This window comes from Geotrypetes seraphini, chromosome 12, assembly GCF_902459505.1.
Source record: "Geotrypetes seraphini chromosome 12, aGeoSer1.1, whole genome shotgun sequence".
NCBI lineage: Eukaryota > Metazoa > Chordata > Amphibia > Gymnophiona > Dermophiidae > Geotrypetes > Geotrypetes seraphini.
The window spans coordinates 118,377,558-118,401,926 of NC_047095.1; the positions used below are offsets into that span (position 1 = coordinate 118,377,558).

The window sequence follows — 24,369 nt, forward strand, 5'->3', positions numbered from 1 at the left end:
TGTTGTAGTTTATAGAAATCCATTCTGGGAATCGTGGGGGTGGGGGATCACCTTGTGCCAAAACAGCAAGGATAGGGAGGGAGCAGCAACCTTGCCTAAGATAAGCAGTAAGTGGACAGGTACTGGGGCCCATATGAAATTGCAGGCTAGGCTAGCGTCATGCTTGTTGGAATAACTAAGCCCTGGGTCGTGTTAAGTGTCTGGATGGGGGGGGGGGGGGGGAAAAGGACAACAAAGGTCACTAATCGGATCCGGTTGATGTGGACATTTTTTTTTTAACATTGATTGAAGAAATAAAGGAAAGTCAAGAACATTGTGTTTCGTCCACAGTTTGTTTTGTTGTTGGATTACAGCCAGGGCTGCCCAAGTCCGGTCCTCGAGATCTACTGGCAGGCTAGGTTTTCAGGATATCCACAATGAATATGCATGAGAGAGTTTTGCATACCAAGAAGGCAGTCCAGGCAAATCTCTCACATGCATATTCATTGTGGATATCCTGAAAACCTGGCCTGCCAGTAGATCTCGAGGACCGGACTTGGGCAGCCCTGGATTACACTAATCAGATCCAACAGGCCCTAACTAACAAGAGGAAAGACTGCACAGGCTTACCACCTCCACAAGACTGAGAACAGACTGATTGTAGATGGGACTGCACAGCCCACTTGTACTACTGCCAAAAGTCAATGTGTTCTCAGTCTCCACCTGTGGCAGAGGAGTGTAAACCCATCCATATGTGCCCGTCTGGGAGGACGATAAAGAAACACTTGTTATAGGTGAGCAACAATGCTTTCTCTCTTTTGGTTTTATTTTTGTACTGATACTGATTGATTATAAGTGCATATATGATTATTATTATTTGTATGTATATTGTATTGCATTTTTGACAGTTTTGAAAACTCAATAAAGTTTTTTTTAAAAAAATCTTTATTGATTTTACAATCTTTAATAGTGCAATACATAAATATACCATATATATAATAAGTCAATATAAGCACATTTAACTTTAAAATATACATAACCAACCAATTTCTCCCCCTACTCACCTAATGATAACTTAATAAAACACAGTAACATAGATTTCCCCAATAACCTTACCCCATTAGCCATATCCTTCCATCCTCCCACCCATCCCATGTATAAATATTAAAAAATCAAATTATGACAGAAATAATCCCCCTCCCACCCTTCCCTGGATGTGTACCAAAATAAACAAAAACTGACTTACAATAAAAAACCTATTATAATGAGGTAACAAAAGACGTCAATGGGCCCCATACCAATTTAAATATATTACCATGCCCCAAACTATCAGCGTTCATCCTTTCAAATCTCTAACTAGAGCAAAGATTTGCCCATCAGAAAGAAAAATTTAAACGATCATAGTTCTTCCAGTTTCAGGTTATCATCTGGATGGCTATCCCAGTGATTATAAGGAAAGGAGAAATTAGGTTCTTACCTGCTAATTTACTTTCTTTTAGCTTCTCCAGACCAGTAGAGGTTAATCTTTACAAATGGGTATATATCCAATCATGACCAGCAGGTGGAGACTGAAACCAAAACTGTGGGACATTATATACTATACTCCCTTCTCTATTTCCCTCAGTCTGCCGAATAGCCAAGCAGAACTAAGAACGGAAAACAGAAATAAACAATACTCCGAACAGGAGCAACAATTAACGTACCCAAAATGCTGTTGGAAAATGCAGAAGAGTAATACCAGAAGGAAAATGTCCCCACAGCTCACCAGCTAAGCCAGCCGAGCCACAGCCGCTGTTCTTTAATTCTCCCCGGCCCTAGAAAAATATTAGAACCCACAGCAAAAAACAAAACTGCCCACGCAACAGCCACAACACTCCAATAACAGACAGGGTGGGGACCTCTACTGGTCTGGAGAAGCTAAAAGAAAGTAAATTAGCAGGTAAGAACCTAATTTCTCCTTCTTTAGCATTCTCCAGACCAATAGAGGTTAATCTTTACGAATGGGACGTACCAAAGCAGTCCCTCACACGGGTGGGACCCCCGAAGGGCTGACACCAGAACACGCACACCGAACACCGCGTCCTGATGCGCCAGAACATCTACCCGAAAGAGTCTGACAAAGGAATACAAGGAAGACCAAACCGCAGCCTTACAAATGTCCACTGGAGGCACGAGCGACAACAGCCCAAGAAGCCGCCGGACCATGAGTGAAATGAGCCTTGAGAAAACTCCGGAACAGGCTTCTGTCTCGGAAGAGAAGTGGAAGCAATAGTTTCCTTGATCCAGCACGCAAGAGTAGCTGTAGAAGCGGCAGCCCCCCTATGAGGATCCGCCAGAAGGACAAAGAGATGATCTGAGTTCCTGATCTCCTGGGTCCGCTGCACATAAGAGCGAAGGACCTGATCGACAGCTAACTCGCACAGCAATCGTGGCTCAGAAGAGTCCTCCCGACTACCCAACAACGGGAGGACTACAGATTGATTGACATGAAAAGGAGAAACTATCTTTGGCAGAAAGGAAGGAACAGGCCTCAAGACAACCCGCTCTCCTAGAAAACTCCAAAAAGGGAGCCCTACAAGAGAATTCCTGTAGCCCAGAAACACGGCTAGCGGAAGTAACGGCCACCAAAAAGACCGCCTTCAGAGTAAGGCCATGGTTGAACCAGAGCATCCAGACCCTTGGCCAGGTCGACCCTGCAACAACTGAAGAAGCGGGGCACTTTGGCAATGCCACTCATGGCCATCAGGGGCTGACCCCAAGCCTGCACTATCAACTGAAAGGCCACGGGGCTGAGACATCACTCTCTGGGAGCTAAGATGTGACGACTGAGGAAGTCCGCCTGAACATTCTCCACCCTGGCTAGGTGAGAGTCCGAGAGGTCCAGAAGGTGTGATTCCGCCCAAAGGAAGAGCCGAGCCGCCTCCCACGCCACCTGTGCGTTTGCGGTGCCTCCCTGACGATTGCCCGAAGCCACCGCTGTGGCCTGTCCAACAGAACTCAGTCTGACTCGCCCATTAAAAAGGGAGCGGAAGGCTAACAGCACCAGATGGACGGCACTGGGCTGCAACACATGGAACAACCAGGACGCCTCCTCCGTGGACCAGGTGCCTGGAGCCGAGTGGCCTAGACACTGAGCCCCCCCAACCGAGGAGACTAGTATCCAAGAGAAGCACCGGTCACTGCGGTAGATCCAGACTCACCCCCTGAACCAGATGAGAAGTCTGGAACCACCAACGAAGACCGCAGTGCGCCAAGCCTCGCAGAGGGACAGGGACATCCAAACTGTACCTCTGGGGTGATCACCTCTGGAGCAGAGCATACAGAAGAGGATGCATGTGGGCCCGCGCCCACCTCACCACGTCCAGGGAGGCCGCCATCGACCCCAAGACTTGGAGGAAATCCTGTGCCCAAGGATACTGGGACGCCATAAAGAGGCAAATCTGAGATTGCAAGTTGCTTACCCAGGCCCCTGGAAGTAAGACCTTCCCCAAGGAGGTGTCGAACAGAACTCCAAGGTACTCCAGCCGCTGAGCTTGGACCAATCGACTCTTGGAAAGGTTGACCACCCTGCCCAGTGACCGGAGAAAGTCCACCACCTGAGCCGTAACCCGGATGCTCTCCAGCAACGACTGTGCCCGAACCAACCAGTCATCCAGGTAGGGGGTGCACCAGAATGCCCTCTGACCACAAGGCTGCTACGACAACCACCATCACCTTGGTGAACGTCCGGGGAGACGTGGCCAGGCCAAAGGGAAGCGCACAGAACTGAAAGTGCTGATCCAAGATCGCAAAGCGAAGGAAGCACTGGTGAGAGGACCGAATGGAAACACGCATGTAGGCCACCGTCACAGCGAGAGAAGTCAGGAACTCCCCCGGCCGAACAGCCAGAAGGACAGACTGCAGCGTGTCCATGCGAAAAGAGGGAATTCTGAGAGCCCTGATGATCCCTGTTTAAATCGAGGAGGTCGAGAAAGGTCCCCTCCTTCTTGGGCACCACAAAGGAAATGGCATACCAGCCGGTGCCACACTCCTGAGGGGACACTGGAAAGCACAGTTACTTACCGTAACAATTGTTATCCAGGGACAGCAGGGAGCTGAAACCTGCCCCTGCGTTTGCAATACAGGGGGAAGGTCACCTGAGGTTGCAGACAAAATGGAGGGGCCAGACAGATAAAATGGCGAAGTTCCCGCTAAAAATGCTCCCTCCATGGCCTGTAGCGGCTGAGAAGCCTGAACAGTCCCAGCCGCTAAAACAGGCAAGTCGGCATCAGCTGTCAAAAAATCAACTGAGAGGGAATCCTTTGCAACCCGACCGTTGGTGGTTCGGGGAATCCCTCCGTGGGCGGTTGGGGAAGACCGGGCTTCCTCACTGCTCCCAGCCAACTCGCAAGGTACCATTGGCGGGGAGCTCTAGGCGCTTGCAGCCGACGGAGCTCCACCACCAAGTTCAGGCGCTGGACCAAATTGTATCACACTCCCCTGGATAAGGGCACAATGCTCCATATGCTACCTAGCTAGAAACAAAGTGCCGATTAGATGAAAAAATACAGTAAAATACAGTTATCTTAAAGGTAAACAACCCTCCAGACCAGCACTACCTCAGGATTTGGTTTTTTTCCTGGGTTTGTTTGTTTTTTTTACAGAACAGACTTCACAGGCTCTCGAAGCAATATGCCTTGCTTGATTTAGGGGGCAAGGCTTACTGCTGAGGCTCCTCTAAAAAAATGTGGGGAAGTGGGGGGGAGGGACCCCGCTTGAGACCAGCCAGGTTTGACACCCCCGAGGTCAGACAGACCCCCAAACAGGGCCCGCCCAAGCTCTGTCTGGCCAAAAACAGGGACTAGAAACCCCCTAAACAAATTCCAACAGCCCTACCAAGGGAGATGGGTACAGATCACTCAACACCTGCTGGAGACTGAAGTAGACTGATGAGAATAGAGAAGGGGATATCTTATGTACTATCTCACATTTTTGTTTTCAGTCTCCAGCTGCTGGTCATTATTGGATATATACCCATTCGTAAAGATTAACCTCTACTGGTCTGGAGAGTGCTAAAGAAAGATGGCCTTTATATTGATTCATAGGGGGCTTAACATGTCATAATGTTCTACAAATTACCGCCTCATACGTTAGTGGAATTGATGATTCCAAAATGTTATTAATTCTACCCCATATTGATCTCAAAAATTTAAATATCAAAGGACAATAAGAACAACACATGATCCAGTGTCCCAATAAAGATTTTTTTTAAAAACAATGCTTTCTCTCTTTTTTTATTAAGGCGAGCAGTTTGCATCTGATGGATGCAAGCATATTATAGATCCCACAGCTCAACAGAGCTTCTCAGACTGGGTTGGCAGGGCTGCCACAGATATGACACTGGAAAAATCCAGGTCAGTGGACTGTGGAAAGGTCTAGTAGCTTCAACCCCCCACTGCCTCATCCAACTTGTAGTACAGCAAGGAGCCCAAAGGGTAACCTGAACCTGTTATTGCTTTAAAATTATACAAATGTATCACTCGCTCTCAAGACAAAGACAAGCAGAAAATGAAGAGAATTTTAATTATTAAATCAATGCCGAATTCTTTTTTGTCCTTTTTCTCAACTATAGTCTCTTCATGATGGCAATGGCAAGCTCACAGAAATCAAATCTCCATCCCAGTATATAAATATTTCATGGTTCATATTGTCCAGAATAAATCAGGAGGTGCTTCTGACCCTCCCCATCTCTTCCTGCTATCAACTTTACAGCTTGGCACAGTTCATTAGTGAGCAGGATCCAGTCATGATGGTTCAGATTCTGAGTCCAAGAGCTCCCACTCACTCTTTCGCGGCAGCTTTGTTCACCATCACCTCTCCCAGTGACTCCAGCACCTCCCGTTTGTAGTCCTCAAAGTCTCCCTCTATCTGATTGGCTGTCTGCTCCTCCACCACCCAGAGCTGGCAATTGGTCTCAGTGATGAGCCGGGCGTCATGGCTGACAATGATCACAGCTACAGGGAAACAGAAGAAAGCGCAAGAGCTAGTGTTATCCATCTTAGCCTATATACCTACTTTCCAATAAGAGGCTGTACAGGGGAGGCTCTTCTCCCCAGTCAGCTTTACATGGATGCCCCTTTCCCCCGGTAAAATCTTCTACCTTTCCTAACCCTTTCATTGAACCTTCATGCCCTGCATTTATCCTTCCTCTTTTCTTTTTGTCTGGCTCCCACTAGAGCAGTGGTTCTCAACACAATCCTTGAGGCACCATCCAGCCAGTCAGGTTTCCAGGCAAGAAACAATGAATAAGCATGAGAAAGATTTGCATACACTACCTCTTTGGTATACCAATCTCTCGTGCATATGCATTGTGGATATCCTGAAAAGGCCAGAGAACAGAAAAAAAAACCCAACCCAACCCCAGAACAGTCCACAGTTTGACTGGTGTGTTACACAGTTGTGTGGTCATTTCCACTCCCTGTGTCCTGTCGGATATCCTGAAAATCCAACTGGCTTGAGAACCACTGCACTAGAGAATAACTAGGCAGTCATTTTTCTAATCTGCCTTTGCAGCTGACTAAGTGCTAAGCAGCAGCATCCTTACACCAAAAGGGCAGGAGCCTGAGTCAGAAGGTGGCATTAACATGACCTGAAGCAGCAAAGGGGAAGATGTGGCTCATTAGTAGAACTGCTGCCTCTGCACTCAAGAGGTTGTGAGATCAAATCCCAGTGCTGCTCCTTGTGACCTTGGGCAAGTCACTTAATCCTCCAGTGCCCACCTCTATGAATGTCACCCTTGAAATGCCAAAGCCACAAAAAGGCAATATACAAGTCCCCATTCCCATAATTCCAAGCCTCTATCCTCACCTCCTTTATACTCATTCACCGCCTCAGATAGAGCATCAATTGACTCGATGTCCAGGTTATTTGTAGGCTCATCCTGGGGATGGCAAGACAAACTGTGATTTTTTTTGCATAAAGAAAAGCACTAGTGTCCCTAGTATGTCTATCTGTCCGTGCAATTACTGATTTGCATATATATAAATGGCATGTGACCGTTTCAAACTACTATTATTTATTATTTCAGATGCACGCAGAGCTGTACATTAAACATGCAAGAGACAGTCCTTGCTTGAAAAAGCTTACAATCTACGTTAGACAAAAATGGTGATCAATATATGCTGCTCACATGATGAAGAGATAGAGAGGGTAGAGGACTACAGAGGGAATGACAACAATATGGTGCTTTACAAGTTGGTAGGGTTAGGACTTAAATGTAGTCTGAAAATCTTCCAAAAACATGCTGAAAATAGGCAAAAATGCAGCTGTAATATAGGTCACTATGCTCATGTATGAAATCTCCTAGGAATGCTATAAATTAGAGGTGGACAAATATTCACCAGTCCATTCTATTGGGAGTCTCCTTGAAACTCCAGCTGAGAAGGAGAAGGGAGTTCCCTTGGAGCTCTGACTAAGGGACAGAGACTTGCATCTTAATCTGGCCAGCAGATGTCATGTCCTCTCGCAGGCTGGCAGAAAAGATGTCACTCCTGTGACCCAGAATGATTGGGCTGCTGAAGACCAGAAAACACTTATAGGCTATAGTTTTGTCCACCTCTGCTGTAAATCCTGATTTTAACTCAGCACATTTTTTTTTTTGCATAGAAAAGACTGAAAGGGATCTTTACTTACCAGGATGATGACATCCGGCTGTCGACATGCAAGCTCTGCAAACACCACCCGTGCCTTCTGTCCCCCTGAGAAAGAGAAAGAGTTTATGTTTCATCTGAGCATCACATGAGACATATACTCGTAGCTCAACTTTCACATGGCCTGCTGCAAAAACAAGAACATAAGATGTCCCCCTAAAAAGGACCCAGAAAATGCTTCTTCAGGTATGAGAGAGTGAGGAAGTACAACTGGAAAATGGTTTTAAAATATTAAACATAACCCTGTCTTTTCAACAGTTCTCAGAGAACAAGCTGGTTGTACTTCTAGATGACATCATCTGACAAGCAGCAACAGATGTACCGTGACTCTGAAACAAACAAAAAAAACCCATTTGTGCCCTACACAATCCATGGTGGATTTAGGCATCCTTGGTCTTTTTTCTTCTGGACACCAGAACCCTACAGCCACTTAGGTGGATAGTGGTATAACTGGATGGATCCTAGTCAATCTTCTCTCCCGGAGCTCTGGAAATGTCTTTTTTTTTTTTTTAATTCTTTATTCGTATTCAAATTAAACAACAAGTGCACAAAAGAATATATTACAACAAATTATTCCAGAATAGCACTTTGATATCTGCCATATAAACATCTAGTGATACATGAAAGGAATTCAAGTGTATGTTTTATGTGATCGTTTTAAATTTCTATGTTACACTTGTGGATGTATGAAAATGAATAAAAAAATTTAAAACAAAATAAACATCTAGTAAAATCAATAACCCCCCCTACCACCCACCCTTCATCATATTTTCAATAAATGTCTTCTTAGCCTATGCAGGTATCCCTGTGCTCCAGTTCTTTTAGTTTTTTAAGCCTCAGGAAAAAGAGTTAGAGGTGTGTGTCTGTAGGATTGTGCAATCATGCTCTATGGACAAGCAGGATTATTTCAGGGCACACAAGAGGAGACTCCCAACTTGAGGACTACAGATATTCTAGCTACTCTACAACATAGAAACATGATGGCAGAAATGGGCCAAATGGCCCATCTAGTCTGCCCATCTGCAGAAACCATTATCTCCTCCTCTAAGAGATCCCACACTTTAAAATCAGGTGCAGGAGGCAGGCTGAAGCGTTGAGCTTGAACTGTCCAAAGCCAAGGTCTGTTTTTGAAGCCTGGTCGAGATGGTGTCAGGTCAAAATCGCACCTGGACAAAGGCGTGCGCAGACAATTGAGTGCAGTGCGGAGGCGTGCGCCGCACAAAATTACTGTTTTTACGGCTCCGACGGGGGGCGTGGGGGGGGAACCCCCCCCACTTTACTTAATAGAGATCACGCCGCGTTGTGGGGGTGTGGGGGGTTGTAACCCCCCACATTTTACTGAAAACGTCACTTTTTCCCTGTTTTTAGGGAAAAAGTTAAGTTTACAGTAAAATGTGGAGGGTTACAACCTCCCAAACCCCCCACAACGCCGGCGCGATCTCTATTAAGTAAACTGGGGGGGCTCCCCAACAAAACCCCCCCCGTCGGCGCCCCTAAAAACTGTAATTTTCTTCAGCGCGCGCCTCCATCTTGCGCTCAGTTGTCGGCGCGCGCCTTTGTCTTTCACCAAGTTGTCTATGAACCGGTCGAGACCGTAGTGCTTCAGGAAGTGGTTTACAAACAACTGTGTCACTGTTTTACAAATATCCTCTCTGGACAACTGCAGCTATGCTGGGTTTTTTTTTTTTTTTTTTAAAAGAAAGCAGAATTGCTTACTTGTAGTTGGTGGGGTCTCCACATGGTCATATGAGTTCTGCCTTTCCTCTGCAGATATCAAGGCGGTTTACAAGCAGGTACTCCAAGTAGTTTCCCTATTTGGCCCAGTGGGCTCACAGTCTAATACATTAAGAATCCCATCCAACCAGAGAAGAGCAACTAAACTGATTAAGGGTATGGAAAACCTTACATACACTGACAGACTGAAGAAGCTGGGGCTGTTCTCCCTGGAAAAGCGGAGACTCAGAGGAGATATGATAGAGACCTTCAAGATCCTGAGGGGCATCGAAAAGGTTGACAAGGACAGATTTTTCAATTTGAAAGAAACCACAAGAACAAGGGGACACTCGATGAAATTGAAGGGGGACAGGTTTAGAACAAACGCAAGGAAATTCTTTTTCACACAGAGGGTGGTGGACACATGGAACACCCTTCCGGAGGCCGTGATAGGAAATAGCACAGTACAGGGTTTCAAGGAAGACCTGGATAGGTTCCTGGAGGACAAAGGGATTGAGGGGTACAGATAGGGGTACTATATGTATAGTTTTATCCCTAAATTGCAGGTTACTATTGTTTTATTTGCTATTAATGAGATATATGTTTTTTATTTAAACTTGTTTCTTTTTTATATAAGCTGTTAACAAATTTGTTCTATGCTTTTTAACTTTTTAATAATTAGACAGTTAGTCTTCCCTTAATTTCTTTTAACTGTACATCGCTTAGAATTTCTTATATAGGAAACAGAGGGTTGGAATAAAGGGCCAATATTCAGACTGGCAATGGGTCACGAGCGGAGTTCCACAGGGGTCGGTGCTGGGACCTCTATTGTTTAATATATTTATTGACGATCTGGAGACCGGGACAAAATGTGAGGTTATCAAATTTGCTGATGACACCAAACTCTGCAGCAGGGTTAGGAACACAGAAGACTGTGAAAACCTGCAAAGGGACCTAACGAGACTGGTAGACTGGGCAAATAAGTGGCAAATGAGTTTTAACGTAGAGAAATGCAAAGTCATGCATGTAGGGAAAAAGAACCCGATGTTCAGCTACAAAATGGGGGGAACACGGCTAGGGGTGAGTAACCTTGAAAGGGATCTGGGAGTTATGGTTGACACATCACTGAAACCATCGGCACAGTGTGCGACAGCCTCAAAGAAAGCAAATAGAATGCTGGGCAACATCAAAAAAGGTATCACAACCAGGACAAAGGAAGTCATCATGCCGCTGTATCGCGCAATGGTGCGCCCGCACCTGGAGTACTGTGTTCAATACTGGTCGCCGTACCTCAAAAAGGATATGGCGGTACTCGAGGGAGTGCAGAGGAGGGCGACTAAACTGATAAAAGGTATGGAAAATTTCTCATACGCTGACAGGTTAAAAAAGCTGGGGCTGTTCTCCCTGGAGAAGAGGAGACTTAGAGGGGACATGATAGAAACTTTCAAAATCCTAAAGGGCATAGAGAAAGTGAATAAGAACAGATTCTTCAAACTGTGGGGAGCCACAAGCACTAGGGGTCACTCGGAGAAATTGAAAGGGGACAGGTTTAGAACAAATGCTAGGAAGTTCTTTTTTACCCAGAGGGTGGTGGACACATGGAACAAGCTTCCAGAGGAGGTGATAAGCCAGAACTCTGTACAGGGGTTCAAGAAAGGTTTGGATAGGTTCCTAGAGGATAAGGGGATAGAGGGGTACAGATAGAACTTGAGGTAGGTTATTGAATTGGTCAGTAACCACTTCACAGGTCGCGGACCTGATGGGCCGCCGCGGGAGCGGACCGCTGGGCAGAATGGACCTCGGTCTGACCCAGTGGAGGCAACTTCTTATGTTCTTAGGCGATTAATCAAATAAACGTGAACTTGAACTTGATAAGAGCAGTTGAAGGTTTAGAGATAAGTGTAGAGGTAGGTATAAAATTAGTCAGGGACCGCTGCTCAGGCAATATGCGTGAGCGGACCGCGGGGCGGGATGGACCTCTGGTCTGCCCCGGCGGAGGCGACTACCGTATTTTCACGCATATAACGCGCGCATTATACGCGTTTTTACCTACCGCGCATACCCCTCGCGCGTTATATGCGTGAGCGCGGTATACAACTTTTTTTTTCAATCCAATCGGTATCCCTCCTACGAACCGGTATCCTCCCCCCCCGCTCACCCCTCCCCCCCCAGCACCGCAAAACATGAGAGAGCGAGACCAGAAGGCTTTGAGCATGCGCAAATGCTCAAAGCCTAGTCCAGCCCGGCGCAGGAAGAAGGAGGATCTCTCCTGCACCGCACCGCCCAGCTCAGCCCAGCCCAAACCAACGAGGGAGGATCTTCGGGCACTGGCACTGGCACATCCTGTGCATTGGTGCTGGTGCCGGTGCCCAATCGGGTAAGACATGTTTTGCGGTGCTGGGGGGGGGATGTAGGATCGCGGGGGAGGGGTGTGTGACGTGAGCGGGGGGGGAGGATGCCGGTTCGTAGGGGGATGCCGGATCGGATTGAAAAAAAAAAGTTGTAAAACGCGGGTAAGCTAGCGGGGGGGGAGGATGTCGGTTCGGAGTAGGCGGGAGAGGTTTTAGCATGCGCGGTATACGCGTGTGCGCGCTATATTAAAATTTTTTTACATAGATTTGTGTTCCCCGCGCGCTATACCCGTGTGCTTGTTTTACACGGGTGCGCGTTATATCCGCGAAAATACGGTACTTATGTTCTTAACCATTCAACATATCACCAGAAATTGGAAAAATGACACCAGACTCAATTACACTTTCTGGTGGAACTCATTATTTCACATATACAAAATTGAAAGAATAACTGCCATACAAAAAGGGAACTATAATAATTTTAAAAAGATTTGGGGGCCATTGATAACATATTGTAATGATTAGACACCTTTTTACACTAAAAGTATAATTATAATTATGGGAAAGGGGGGATTATAGCTATATTATTGGTTAAATCAATATTTTTGAATATATTATATGTGAGATATGTTTGCTTTATAATATTTTGTGGAAAGGGAGGGTGGGAAAGGGGCTTAATTTATGAATTGGAGATGATATTAGAAAAGAAATTCAAGTGATATATATGATTCAATTGATGTAATATTGTGCACCTGGAATACTGTGTGCAATTCTGGAGGCCGCATTATCGCAAGGATGTGCTGAGACTGGAGTCGGTGCAAAGAATGGCCACCCGGATGGTCTCGGGACTCAAGGATCTACCATACGAAAAAGGGCTTGACAAATTACAGCAATACTCGCTCGAGGAGCGCAGAGAGAGGGGGGACATGATCGAGACGTTCAAGTATCTTACGGGCCGCATCGAGGCGGAGGAAGATATCTTCTTTTTCAAGGGTCCCACGACAACAAGAGGGCATCCGTTGAAAATCAGGGGCGGGAAACTACGAGGTGACACCAGGAAATTCTTTTTCACTGAAAGAGTGGTTGATCGCTGGAATAGTCTTCCACTACAGGTGATTGAGGCCAGCAGCGTGCCTGATTTTAAGGCCAAATGGGATCGGCACATGGGATCTATTCACAGGGCAAAGGTAGGGGAGGGACATTAAGGTGGGCAGACTAGATGGGCCGTGGGCCCTTATCTGCCGTCTATTTCTATGTTTCTATGTTAAGATTGAAAAATGAATAAAGGAATTGCATATATATATTGCATATTTTTAAATGATTAATATACATATGAATTTTATTATTTGTGTATGGTTATGGGAGGGGGTGGGATATAAAGCTTTTAGATACACATTGTGATGGAATTTTCAAGTGATAATGTATTATGATAGTTTGTATTTTTTTTAATTTTTTATTCATTTTTGTATGTTAAAACAAGTGTATCAATTAAACTCATATAAAACTTAAAGATACACACTTGATTAACTCACATATTAGCATCAAATTTAACATTTCATTAAGAGGTGACGAACAGAACCCCAAGGTACTCCAGACGCTGAGCCGGGACCAACCGACTCTTGGAAAGGTTGACCACCCAGCCTAGCGACCGGAGAAAATCCACCACCCGAGCCGTAACCCGGGAGCTCTCCTGCAACGACTTTGCCCGAATCAACCAGTCGTCCAGCTGGGGTGTACCAGGATGCCCTCCGACCGCAAGGCTGCCGCGACGACCACCATCACCTTGGTGAACGTCCGGGGAGCCGTGGCCAGACCAAAGGGAAGCGCACAGAACTGATAGTGCCGACCCAAGATCGCAAAGCGAAGGAAGCGCTGATGAGAGGCCCGAATGGGAACATGCAAGTAGGCCTCCGTCAGATCGAGAGAAGTGAGAAACTCCTCCGGCTGAACCGCCAGAATGACCGACCGCAGAGTTTCCATGCGGAGAGATGGAATCTTGAGAGCCCTGTTGACCCCTTTCAAATCCAGGATGGGCCGAAAGGTCCCCTCCTTCTTGGGCACCACAAAGTAAATGGAGTACCTGCCTGTGCCCCACTCCGGAGGGGGCACTGGAACAACTGCCTTGAGATCTAGCAAGCGCTGAAGGGTCTGGCGAAAAGCCTGCGTCTTCCAAGGAGTCTGACATGGAGAGGCGAGGAAAAGGTCCGGCAGAGAGCGGGCGAACTCCAGGGCATAACCGTCCCACACCACCTCCAGGACCCACTGATCAGACGTGATCTCGGCCCATTTGGGGAAAAATTTGCGCAGCCGGGCCCCCACCGGAACCAAAGGGGGCGCCGGCAAGGAGTCATTGTGCAGGACGGGAAGCGGGGGAACTGGCGGAGGGATTCCCTGCCCCCCGAAAGGGCTGCATGCGCTGGAAGAACCGACCCTGGGAAAACCCTGGAGCCGGGAAAGAAGCAGCCCCATGCCCAGGGCGATACTTGCGAAACTCCCGCAAACGCCCCCGGGCAGCGCCACCCCGAGACGCAGGGCGGGCACGGTCCTCAGGCAGATGGGGCACCTTTGAGTCCGTCAGAGTCTGAATCAACTTATCCAATTCCTCTCCAAACAAAAAGGACCCCCGAAAGGGAAATTTAGTAAGCTTAGCTTTGGACGCAGCATCCGCCGCCCAAGCGCGCAGCCACAAAATACGTTGCGCGGCCACACCAAAGGCCACAGACTTAGCCGAGATCCGCACCAAGTCATATAGAGCATCTGAGAGGAACGAGGCAGCCATCTCAATCTTCGCCACCTCCTGATCCACCAGAGACCAGTCATCAGACTCCCGATCCAGGACACGCTCAGCCCACCGAAACACGGCGTGAGCGACCAGCCCCCCACAAATAGCCGCCTGGACCCCAAAGGCAGAGACCTGAAAATTTTGCTTAAGGATGTTCTCCAACTTGTGCTCCTCAGAGTCCCGCAAGGCAGAACCGCTCTCAACAGGCACGGTATGCCGCTTAGAAATCGCCGAGACCACCGCGTCTACGACTGGCGATGCTAAAGTAGCCCGATCCTAAAGAATGTTAAAATATTATGTAAGAAATCTAAATTTATATCATTTTTATTAAATATAATAATCCCCCATCCCTCCCTCCCAATTCAATAATACATAAAATCAGTTTGTATTTAATGTACACTTGATGTATGTATTAAAATGAATAAAGATTTATATGTATGACAAATATAAATAAAATAACCCCCCCCCAAGCCCTCCCTTCGTATTTCAGAAATTCTAACCTAATACTTAAAAATACATTAATTAATTCATACATATTGTAAGGTAAATGAAATAATACCCACCCACATCCCCACTTACCAAATCTCTTATTATGGAAAAATGTTATTAATCATTACAAAAATCTGCTAATGGTCTCCAAATCTGAATATAAATATGATATATTGTACTTAAAGTATTCATGAAAGAAAATCAAGTGTGTGTTTATAAGATTATATGTATTTTTCTGATACACTTGTTGTAATATGAAAAAATGAATAAAGAAATTAAAAAAAAAAATTAAAAAAAAATGAATAAAGATTTGGAAAAATGAATAAAGAATTGGGGAAAAAAAAAAAAAAGAATCCCATCCTTCTTGTCCTCTCAAGTACCAACGCCAATATGAACTCAACAACAGGCAGCAGTAGTGTGCATGGGAAATCCTAGGCATGCCCAGAAAAATGTTCTAACTTTTTCTGGCTCTCTTGAGAACTATCAAGCTCAAGTGTTCTCTCAGGTCACGTAATGGTATAATCCTACTCTTTAAAGATAACCTTTGTTACAGGTAAGCAACTTTGTTTTAGAGTGCTCCTGCTTTTACTCCACTCACATGAACTACTGAGAAAGGTGTGTGTGTGTGTGTGGTGGGGGGGGGGGGGGGGGGCTGGTATATGTTTGTTGCTTTTAGCTGCTCCCCTTTCTCAGCAATTCCTGTAATTAGCCCCACCAGCCTCTCTCTCCTTAGTGGGATCTCCATTTGTCTTCATCCTCCTCAACTGTTCCTGTATCCTCAGTTAGTGGCCATCCCTCTCTGCTCCGATGCCCCAGCAATGCAGGCGATACCTGAGAGTTTGCAGATCTGGATGGTGTGGGCATGGCTTTCCAGCCCAAAACGTCCCAGGCACTTGCGGGCATCCTGGTAGGGCAAATTAAAGTTTCTCTGCAGGTATTCGGTGGCCGTCTCCTCCATGTTTAGCTGGTCGGCATACTGCTGGTTGAAGAAACCAATTTTCTAGGCAGGCAAGAAAAGCAAGTGCAAAGTGAGTATAGTGCTCAAAAAGACTACACCATAAACAAAAGACCTCAGCACACGGCATATAACATACCAGCCTGTGGTTCTTCCTCATCTCCCCTTTGGTCTGAAATGAAAGACAGAAGTTACTCCAAAGCATTTGGTGAAACGCTACAAGGAGAAAATGTACCAAGAGCAGTACTCACCGGAGGAAGCTTCCCTGTCAGTAGCAGCAAAAGAGTACTCTTTCCCACTCCATTAGGCCCCACAATACAGACTGTAAAAGAGAATAACCATCTACTAATTCCCAGGATTTGCACAATCGTTGCTGCCAGACCCCTAAACCTATTCTGAAGTCCTAGATGCCAATTCTTCTTAACAATGGGCAAGAGGGACAGATTGTTCAAACTTTCAGAACATAAAAGAACGAGAGGGCATTCGGAAAAACTGAAAGGGGACAGATTCAAAACGAATGCTAGGAAGTTTTTCTTTACCCAGCGTGTTTTGGACATCTGGAATGCGCTTCCAGAGGGCGTAATAGGGCAGAGTACGGTGCAGGGGTTCAAGAAAGGATTGGACAATTTCCTACTGGAAAAAGGGATAGAGGGGTATAGATAGAGGGCTACTGCACAGGTCCTAGACCTGTTGGGCCGCTGCGTGGGCGGACTGCTGGGCACGATAGACCTCTGGTCTGACCCAGTGGAGGCATTTCTTATGCCCACATCTTTTTTAGAAGGCCCAGAGAAAAGTCCCTAATTAGGGTCTGTCAGTGTTAGGCTCCCAGATCAGAGAACAGGGTGAGGAAATGGCTGGGAGGATTTCAGAGAAAGCCACAGATTACATGGGGTCAATGGCATATTATCGGTGTTAATATGGGCCGAGACCAGATGGGCCTTTTGGTTCTTATCTACCATCAGATTGTATGTTACTGCGATGCTGATGCTCCCCATTCACCTCTGCGTTTTCTTACTTCGAGACTCCATGTCAATGCCAAAGTCCAAGTTCTTGAACAGCAAAAGGTGACCTTCGTAGCCAAAATCTACAGCTGCAAACAAACAAAGGGCTTATTAGTGTCCTGCCTGGCCAAAGAGTACGAGACGTGACAACTTACCCAGCAGCAGGCGGCTTACCATGTAGTCCTAAGATTGGTGGGCTGAGCGGCGGAGGGTTGGGGAAAGTGAATTTCACTGTGTATTCCCGCGGTCTCTTTAGCAGCTCTGCTGGCTCGTTCCCTTCATCCTCTTGGTTCTTCTTACGGCATTTCTGTTGCTTCCGCGTCAGGGCCTCCTTTGTCACCTTCTCTTGCTGGAATTGAAGGGAAGAAAAAAGTAAAAAAAATGAGGCAGACTAAAGAGAAACCTTCTTCCCTAGAGCTCTGCAAAGGCTGAAAGACTGAGCATGTGCCCGTGTGCGTCTTCCTAGATGTAGTTTGCACTCTTGCCAGTCTCTCCATCCGGTCCGTCTACTTTTAAACCATTTCTCAATTTGATTTAGCCTCAATCCTATTTTCCTTGGGGGACAACAAAGGGAGAAAAGGAAAAGGCCGAGGACATCAAGAAGCCTGGATTCAAAAAAAATGCCCTCCACTTTCTGGGGCCTGACCATAATATGGCAAGCTACAGCAAATATGATAGAATGCCTACCTGAGCCTGAAAAAGACAGTCATTAGAATAATTAGTCAATGGTTCCCAAATTTTTTTGAAATTATGAAGATTCCCTTGTTGTAACGCTAACACCTTTTCCATTTTATATATATGACAAACTGAGTTCCACCACAATGTATAATTATTCTAATGATCAGATATCTTAGCACATTGGTAGTAGATATATAGGGGTGGGATGGGGAACGTATATCACATGGAAATAGGAATTTGACAAAAGGGGGGGATTTATTTTATATTATAAGATTTGTTTGTAATACATGTGTCATATGATAATTGATTATAATATGTTTAATTCACTTGTAAGAATTCAAAAATGAATAAATAAAATTAAAAAAAAAAAAAGGACAGTCACATTCTATAGGAACTTATGCATTCTCCCCTGCCTCTACTGAGGTGCATTCTGCGACTGTGGTAACATCCCCGGATCCACCCATGGAGACCCAATAAGAGGTTTCCCCCACTTACACTGACCTTCTTGGTCAGCCTCTTCCAATAATTCTGCAGACTCCAGCAATGCTTTGTACAGTTCCAAAGTTCCATCTTCTGCTTCTTTTTTTTTTTTTTTTTTTTTTTTTAAATTTTTATTTATAGATTTTCCATTCTTACAATATTTGAATCATACAAAATATTATTAATTATTACATATCCAAAATATTATCATTAATAATTCATATTATTTAAAATATAATATGATAAAGATTATACATTAACATATAGAATATAAATCCCTCCCCCTTTTTATATAATATGTTTCCATTAATTAATCAAAATCCCACCCCATTCATATATAATTTTTATCATTGTGCTAAGAAATTAATCATTAGAATAATTTGTCAATGGTTGCCAAATTTTCTTGAAATTAAGAAGATTTCCCTGTTGTAACGCTAATATTTTTTCCATTTTATAAATATGACAGACAGAATTCCACCAGAACATATAATTTAATTTGGTATAATCTTTCCAATTTTGAGTAATTTGTTGCATGGCGACTCCTGTTAGTATTAGTAATAGCTTATTATTATTTGCTGAAATCGGACTCTTAGTTCTCATTGCAGTGCCAAATAATATGGTGTCATATGAGAGTCCTACGTGATTCTCTAGTAATTTATTAATTTGGGGCCAAATTGAATTCCAAAATGCGTTTACACAGGGACAGAAAAAGATTAAATGATCTAACGTCCCTATTTCCAATTTACAATGCCAGCATCTATTAGATCTAGTACTATCTATTTTTTGCAGGCGCGTTGGGGTCCAGAATACTCTATGTAATAAGAACAACCATGTTTGATTCATAGATGCTGACTTTGTAGATCTTAATCTCCAGGACCAAAATCGTGGCCATTGAGATTCAGAAATTGTCTGACCAATCTCAATACTCCAAATATCCCTAAGACCTGTTTTCTTTTTTTTATTTAAAAATCCGTATATCAATTTGTACCATTTTGCGGCTTGGTGACCCAAAAAATCCGCCTGGAAACATAGAACCTGTAGACTATATTGATTATTTAGATTTTTCCATTCAGGGAACCCTACCTGAATGGCCTGCTTCAATTGCATCCATTTAAAATATTGTGTTTTATTTAATCCAAATTTATTTTGCAATTGTGAAAAACTAAGCAGTGATCCTTCTGATATGACATCATTCAATGTTCTTATTCCTGCATTTATCCATTGTTTCCAGACGATTTTAAATCCGCCAATTCTGATTCTGGAGTTTATCCATATTGATTGATTTAGAGATTTAGCAATAGGTTCTGGTGATAGATTACTGATATATCTCAATGTTTTCCAAGTGTCAAATAAAATTCTGTGGTCTTTGTATCTTTTAGGCATTGTTATAGTTATTAACTGTTCTGGATATAAAGGGAACAGGAGCCGCCATTCTAAATATAGCCAATCTGGTACATTTTCTAAAGGTCTGGGAGGATCCAATACATACCCTGTCTTAAAATATAGGCTTGATGATACCTATAAAAATTTGGAAAATTTACCCCCCCTTCCATAATTGGTCTTTGTAATGATACTAAAGCGATTCTTGGTCTTTTCCCACACCAAACAAATTTTGTAAGAACTTTGTTAAGTTTTTTATAAAATGACCCCTGAAAAAATATTGGAATCATACTCATTTGGTAACAAACCACAGGCAATATCATCATTTTAATTGTTTGAATTCTTCCCCACCATGAAAGATGTAGTGGATTCCATTGCTCACACATTTCTGTTATTTTTTTCAATAAAAGTTTTTCATTCTCTTTGACTGTATCTTCAATTGTATTTTTGATCATAATTCCTAAGTATTTTATTCCATCCTCTTTCCAAATAAATGAATATGGGTCAAATAATCCTTTGGTACAATGAACATTTATTGGGAGAATTTCAGATTTGTTCCAATTAATTTTATATCCAGAAAAAGTACCATATTTTTCTATTAAATTAAGTATACATGGAATAGTAGTTTCCGGTTCTCTTAAATATAATAATATATCATCTGCATATGCAGATAATTTAAATTCAAAACTGGTAAATGATATTCCCTTTATCTCCTTAGTTTTGTTTATTGCAATTAATAAAGGTTCTAGGACAATATCAAAAAGTAAAGGAGACAAAGGGCATCCTTGTCTAACTCCCCTATGCAAGTTAAATCTATTTGATAAATTATTGTTAATATATAATCTTGCTCCAGGAGAGCTATACAATGTCTGAATCATTTTAATAAAACCGGATCCTATACCAAACCATTGTAAAGCTTGGTATATAAAATTCCATTCCACTCTATCAAAGGCTTTTTCTGCATCTAAAGATATTAAAAAAGCTGGATCATTTATATTTTTTGCTAAATTTAATGAGTGGAATGCTAATCTAGTATTATTTGATGAATGTCTTTTAGCAATAAATCCTGTTTGATGTACATCAATAATGAAAGGAAGGGCTTTTGCCAATCTTAATGCTAATACTTTAGCCATTAATTTGTTATCCACATTCAATAATGAAATAGGCCTGTAATTTGATACAAGAGTAGGATCTTTGTTTGGTTTTGGTAAGACTATAATTATCGATTCTGCCATAGTACCAGAAATATTTTCATTCTTTATTTGATATTGATACAAATTTAACAGATGTGGTAATATGATATTTTGGAAAAATTTATAAAATTCAACAGTATACCCATCTCCACCTGGAGCGGATCCAACTCTAAGAGACTTCAATGCTGTTTCTAACTCTTTTAAAGATATAGGTTCTTCTAAACTTCCTTTTATATGATCTGGAATATTTGGTCCAATATATGAATTTAAAAAAGTTAATCCATCTTGTTCTTTATTTTTATAAGAATTGGAAGTATATAATTCTTTATAAAAATCAAGAAATTGTGTTATAATCTCTTTTGTGTTGGTATGTGTGTTACCTTGTGTATCTTTGATTGCAATAATCTTAGATTTTCTTTTCTTTACTTTAAGAAAATTTGCTAATAATTTCCTCGCTTTATTTGAATTTCCATAATATTGTACTTGTTTATTGAAAATGTCTTTTCTCACAATTTGAGAAGAGATCTCATTATATTTAACTTTTAATTTTAATATTTCTTGTAATGTTTTATTTTCCCATTTTTCAATTAATTTATTTTCTAATAATTTAATTTGTTTTCCTATTTCAAGAAATTGTTTTTTTTTTTGTTTATTAATAAATGTTGAGTATGAAATAATATTTCCTCTCATAGTTGCTTTAAAAGCATCCCATAAGATCTCAGCATTAATAGTATCTGATTCATTAAATTGAAAGAATTCTTGCATTTTTATTTTAAAATCTTCAAGAAATTTTGAATCCACTAGTAAATCATTATTAAATCTCCATATTGAATCAAAGTTTTCAACATCATTATTTTGAAGATTAATCCACACACCAGCATGATCTGAAATTATAATGGGATCAATTATTGCTTTTAGTACACGCTGCGCTATATTATTAGAAACAAATATATAATCAATTCGTGAAAAAGATTTATGGACCTGAGAACAAAAAGAAAATTCCTGTTCATTAAAATGAAGAATTCGCCATATATCTACTAAATCACAAGATAGTATCAAATTATCTAAGCCTAATGATTTCATAACTTTACTTGGTTTTTTATCCAAAATCGGATCCATTACAGCATTGAAATCCCCTGCTACTATTAAATTAGATGTAGCCAGTGGTAAAAGTAATTGTTGAATTTGTTTAAAAAACTCCATTTGATTCGTATTAGGAGCATATAAATTGAATAAATTCAGGGTTGTATTTCCCAGAACCATTTCGATATGTACCCATCTACCTAAGGGATCATAATTAATTAATTTAAAATCTGCATTACATTTTTTGTTTATTAGAACAGCCACTCCAGCTTTTTTCTTTAAAGCCGGTGCAAATAAACATTTAGAAATCCATCCTCCAGATAATTTTTTTGATTCAATTTCCGAAAGATGGGTCTCTTGAATGAAGTAAATGTCCGCATTTTGATTTTTAAGGAACGATAATAATTTCTTCTTCTTAATAGGATGATTTAAACCATTGACATTCAGCGAATACATTTTTATATCCATCTAATTAATAATTTTGTTTTAACCAATATTCTATGATAGTTTACATGATTAGTTCCTAGCACATTCAATAAAAATTTATCTCCTAACCCACCCATTATTTTCCCTCCCCTCCCACCCATTATCATATTCTGATTTGGAACACGCATTGGTCATGCAAAACCTACATCTCCATCCCCAGGCAACTAATAATTCATTATATTATTTAAAAACATATTTCTAAATTCAATACATTCTTTATACTTCCACCCTTATATAATTGAAATTTATATCCATTTAATCTATAAAATTTTATAAATTTACTGAGAATTATATATATTTGATTCATAAAATTAAATTCAATATCATGCATACATGTAATATAATACTCTTAATAAATAAACATATTACAAATATAGCTCTTATTCTCTATATATATCTATAATCATCATATAAATTAAATATATCCATTTTATATAAATATTAATAATGCATTTCAATCATTTTCATAGATCATCTTCATAATGAATTAATTTGAATGAATAATTGAATAAAATATACATTTTATATCAATAAATAAGTTTTATAATAAATTCATATTTTATTAATTATCAACCAATCAATTACTTAATTTCTTATTTTTCATAATAAGTTAATATGATTGAATAATTGAATTAAATAAAAATTTTATAGTATACATCTATTTTATTAATTAATCCTGTCAATAATCAAATTATTTTCTTGTATATATTTCATAAAATTATAATTTTCTTACACAGAATTAAAATATTGTTTTTATAATAAATTAATATATTTCATTTTTAAATCTTATTCTCAATATAGCAATAATAAATTTTCCTTTCAATATTTTTAATGATAATTTCATTGTAAATCATTTCATTATTCATTAATCATAATAAGTTAATATGCTATATAATTGAATAAATTCTCTATTTTGATTAAAATATGTATTTTATATAAATTTTTAAATAAATAATTTATTTATTTATATTTTAATAATTAAAAAATTTTTTTTTTTTTTATATTTTATTTTATTTATTTATTTATTTTTTTTCTAGTAATATTAATGATTGTGGATGCTAATATTTTATTAATAATTAAATTAATAAAATAATATTATATTATTGCATCCACTATATTAATAAATTATATTTCCAGTTAGTAACATTTCTTATGTCTTAATTTTTTTTTTTTTTTTTAATAATCTTCTTTATTTTCCCTTTTTTCCATCTTCTTTCTTCTTTCTTCAGCTGAGTTGTTCTGTTTTTTATGTAAACATAGGTTCTTTTTGTGTCAAAAATTCTTTAAGTTTTGCAGGGTCTTGAAAATATATGGATTTATTTCCACTGGATACTCTCATAGTGGATGGATAATATATTCCATATATGTATCCTTTTTCTTTCAGCTGCTGTCTGTATGTGAGGAATTGTTTTCTTATGTTTGCTGTATATTTAGCAAAAACCGGTACTAAAATCAGTTTTGATCCTTTATAATTCAAGTTTTTATTTGCTTTTGCCATTTTTAATATTTCTTGAGCTTGTTGATACCTTAACACCTTGAATATCAAAGGTCTTGGAGCAGCCTGGTTTACTGGCTTTCTTGTGGGGATTCTGTGGGCTCTTTCAATTTCTAACGGCCATTTTGAATTGAGCTGAAGCAGTTTAGGTAAAAGATTTTCCAAGAATTGTACAGGATCTCCCCCTTCAATATTTTCAACCAGCCCCAAAATTCTGATGTTCTTTCTTTTTCCTCGGTTTTCCATATCCACCAATTGATTTTTTAAAGCTGCTACTTCTTTTTTATCTTTGTCATATTCTTGTGTGAAGGATTCAAATTTCTCCATTTTTTCTTCCATCACTGTCATTCTCAGTCTTTCCGTTTGGATCTCTTGTTTCATGTTAAGGAGTTCTTCTTTAACTTCAGATATTTTATTGGCATTTTCAGTCAGCATCAGTTTTATTTTGAACAGTTCAGTCATAATATCAGACTTTTCAGTGAGTTCTTCAGTCTCCATCGGGAACGGCACACTTGATGGTGACAGGGGAGTTACTTTTGTTCTTTTTGCTGATATGCCCGATGTTGAAGGTTTTTCAGCTTTTCCCTGCTTCATACTTGCCATTTCCGACGTTGTT

General features: G+C 41.2%; 1 protein-coding gene across 2 annotated transcripts in view; it reads right to left on the reverse strand.

The window, feature by feature from the left end:
* Window positions 1-5,518: 5,518 nt before the first annotated feature.
* ABCF1 (ATP binding cassette subfamily F member 1) overlaps window positions 5,519-24,369 on the reverse strand; it is a 70,437-nt gene continuing 51,586 nt past the window's right edge. For both annotated transcript variants that reach the window (XM_033916325.1, XM_033916324.1), the window contains 8 exons: window positions 17,133-17,307; window positions 16,973-17,047; window positions 16,209-16,279; window positions 16,097-16,129; window positions 15,834-16,002; window positions 7,651-7,715; window positions 6,826-6,898; window positions 5,519-5,972 (listed from right to left, as the gene is read on the reverse strand). In XM_033916325.1, coding sequence (XP_033772216.1) covers window positions 5,800-5,972; window positions 6,826-6,898; window positions 7,651-7,715; window positions 15,834-16,002; window positions 16,097-16,129; window positions 16,209-16,279; window positions 16,973-17,047; window positions 17,133-17,307 — 834 coding nt within the window. In that variant the 3' untranslated portion in view covers window positions 5,519-5,799. The remainder of the gene's footprint in view (window positions 5,973-6,825; window positions 6,899-7,650; window positions 7,716-15,833; window positions 16,003-16,096; window positions 16,130-16,208; window positions 16,280-16,972; window positions 17,048-17,132; window positions 17,308-24,369) is intronic.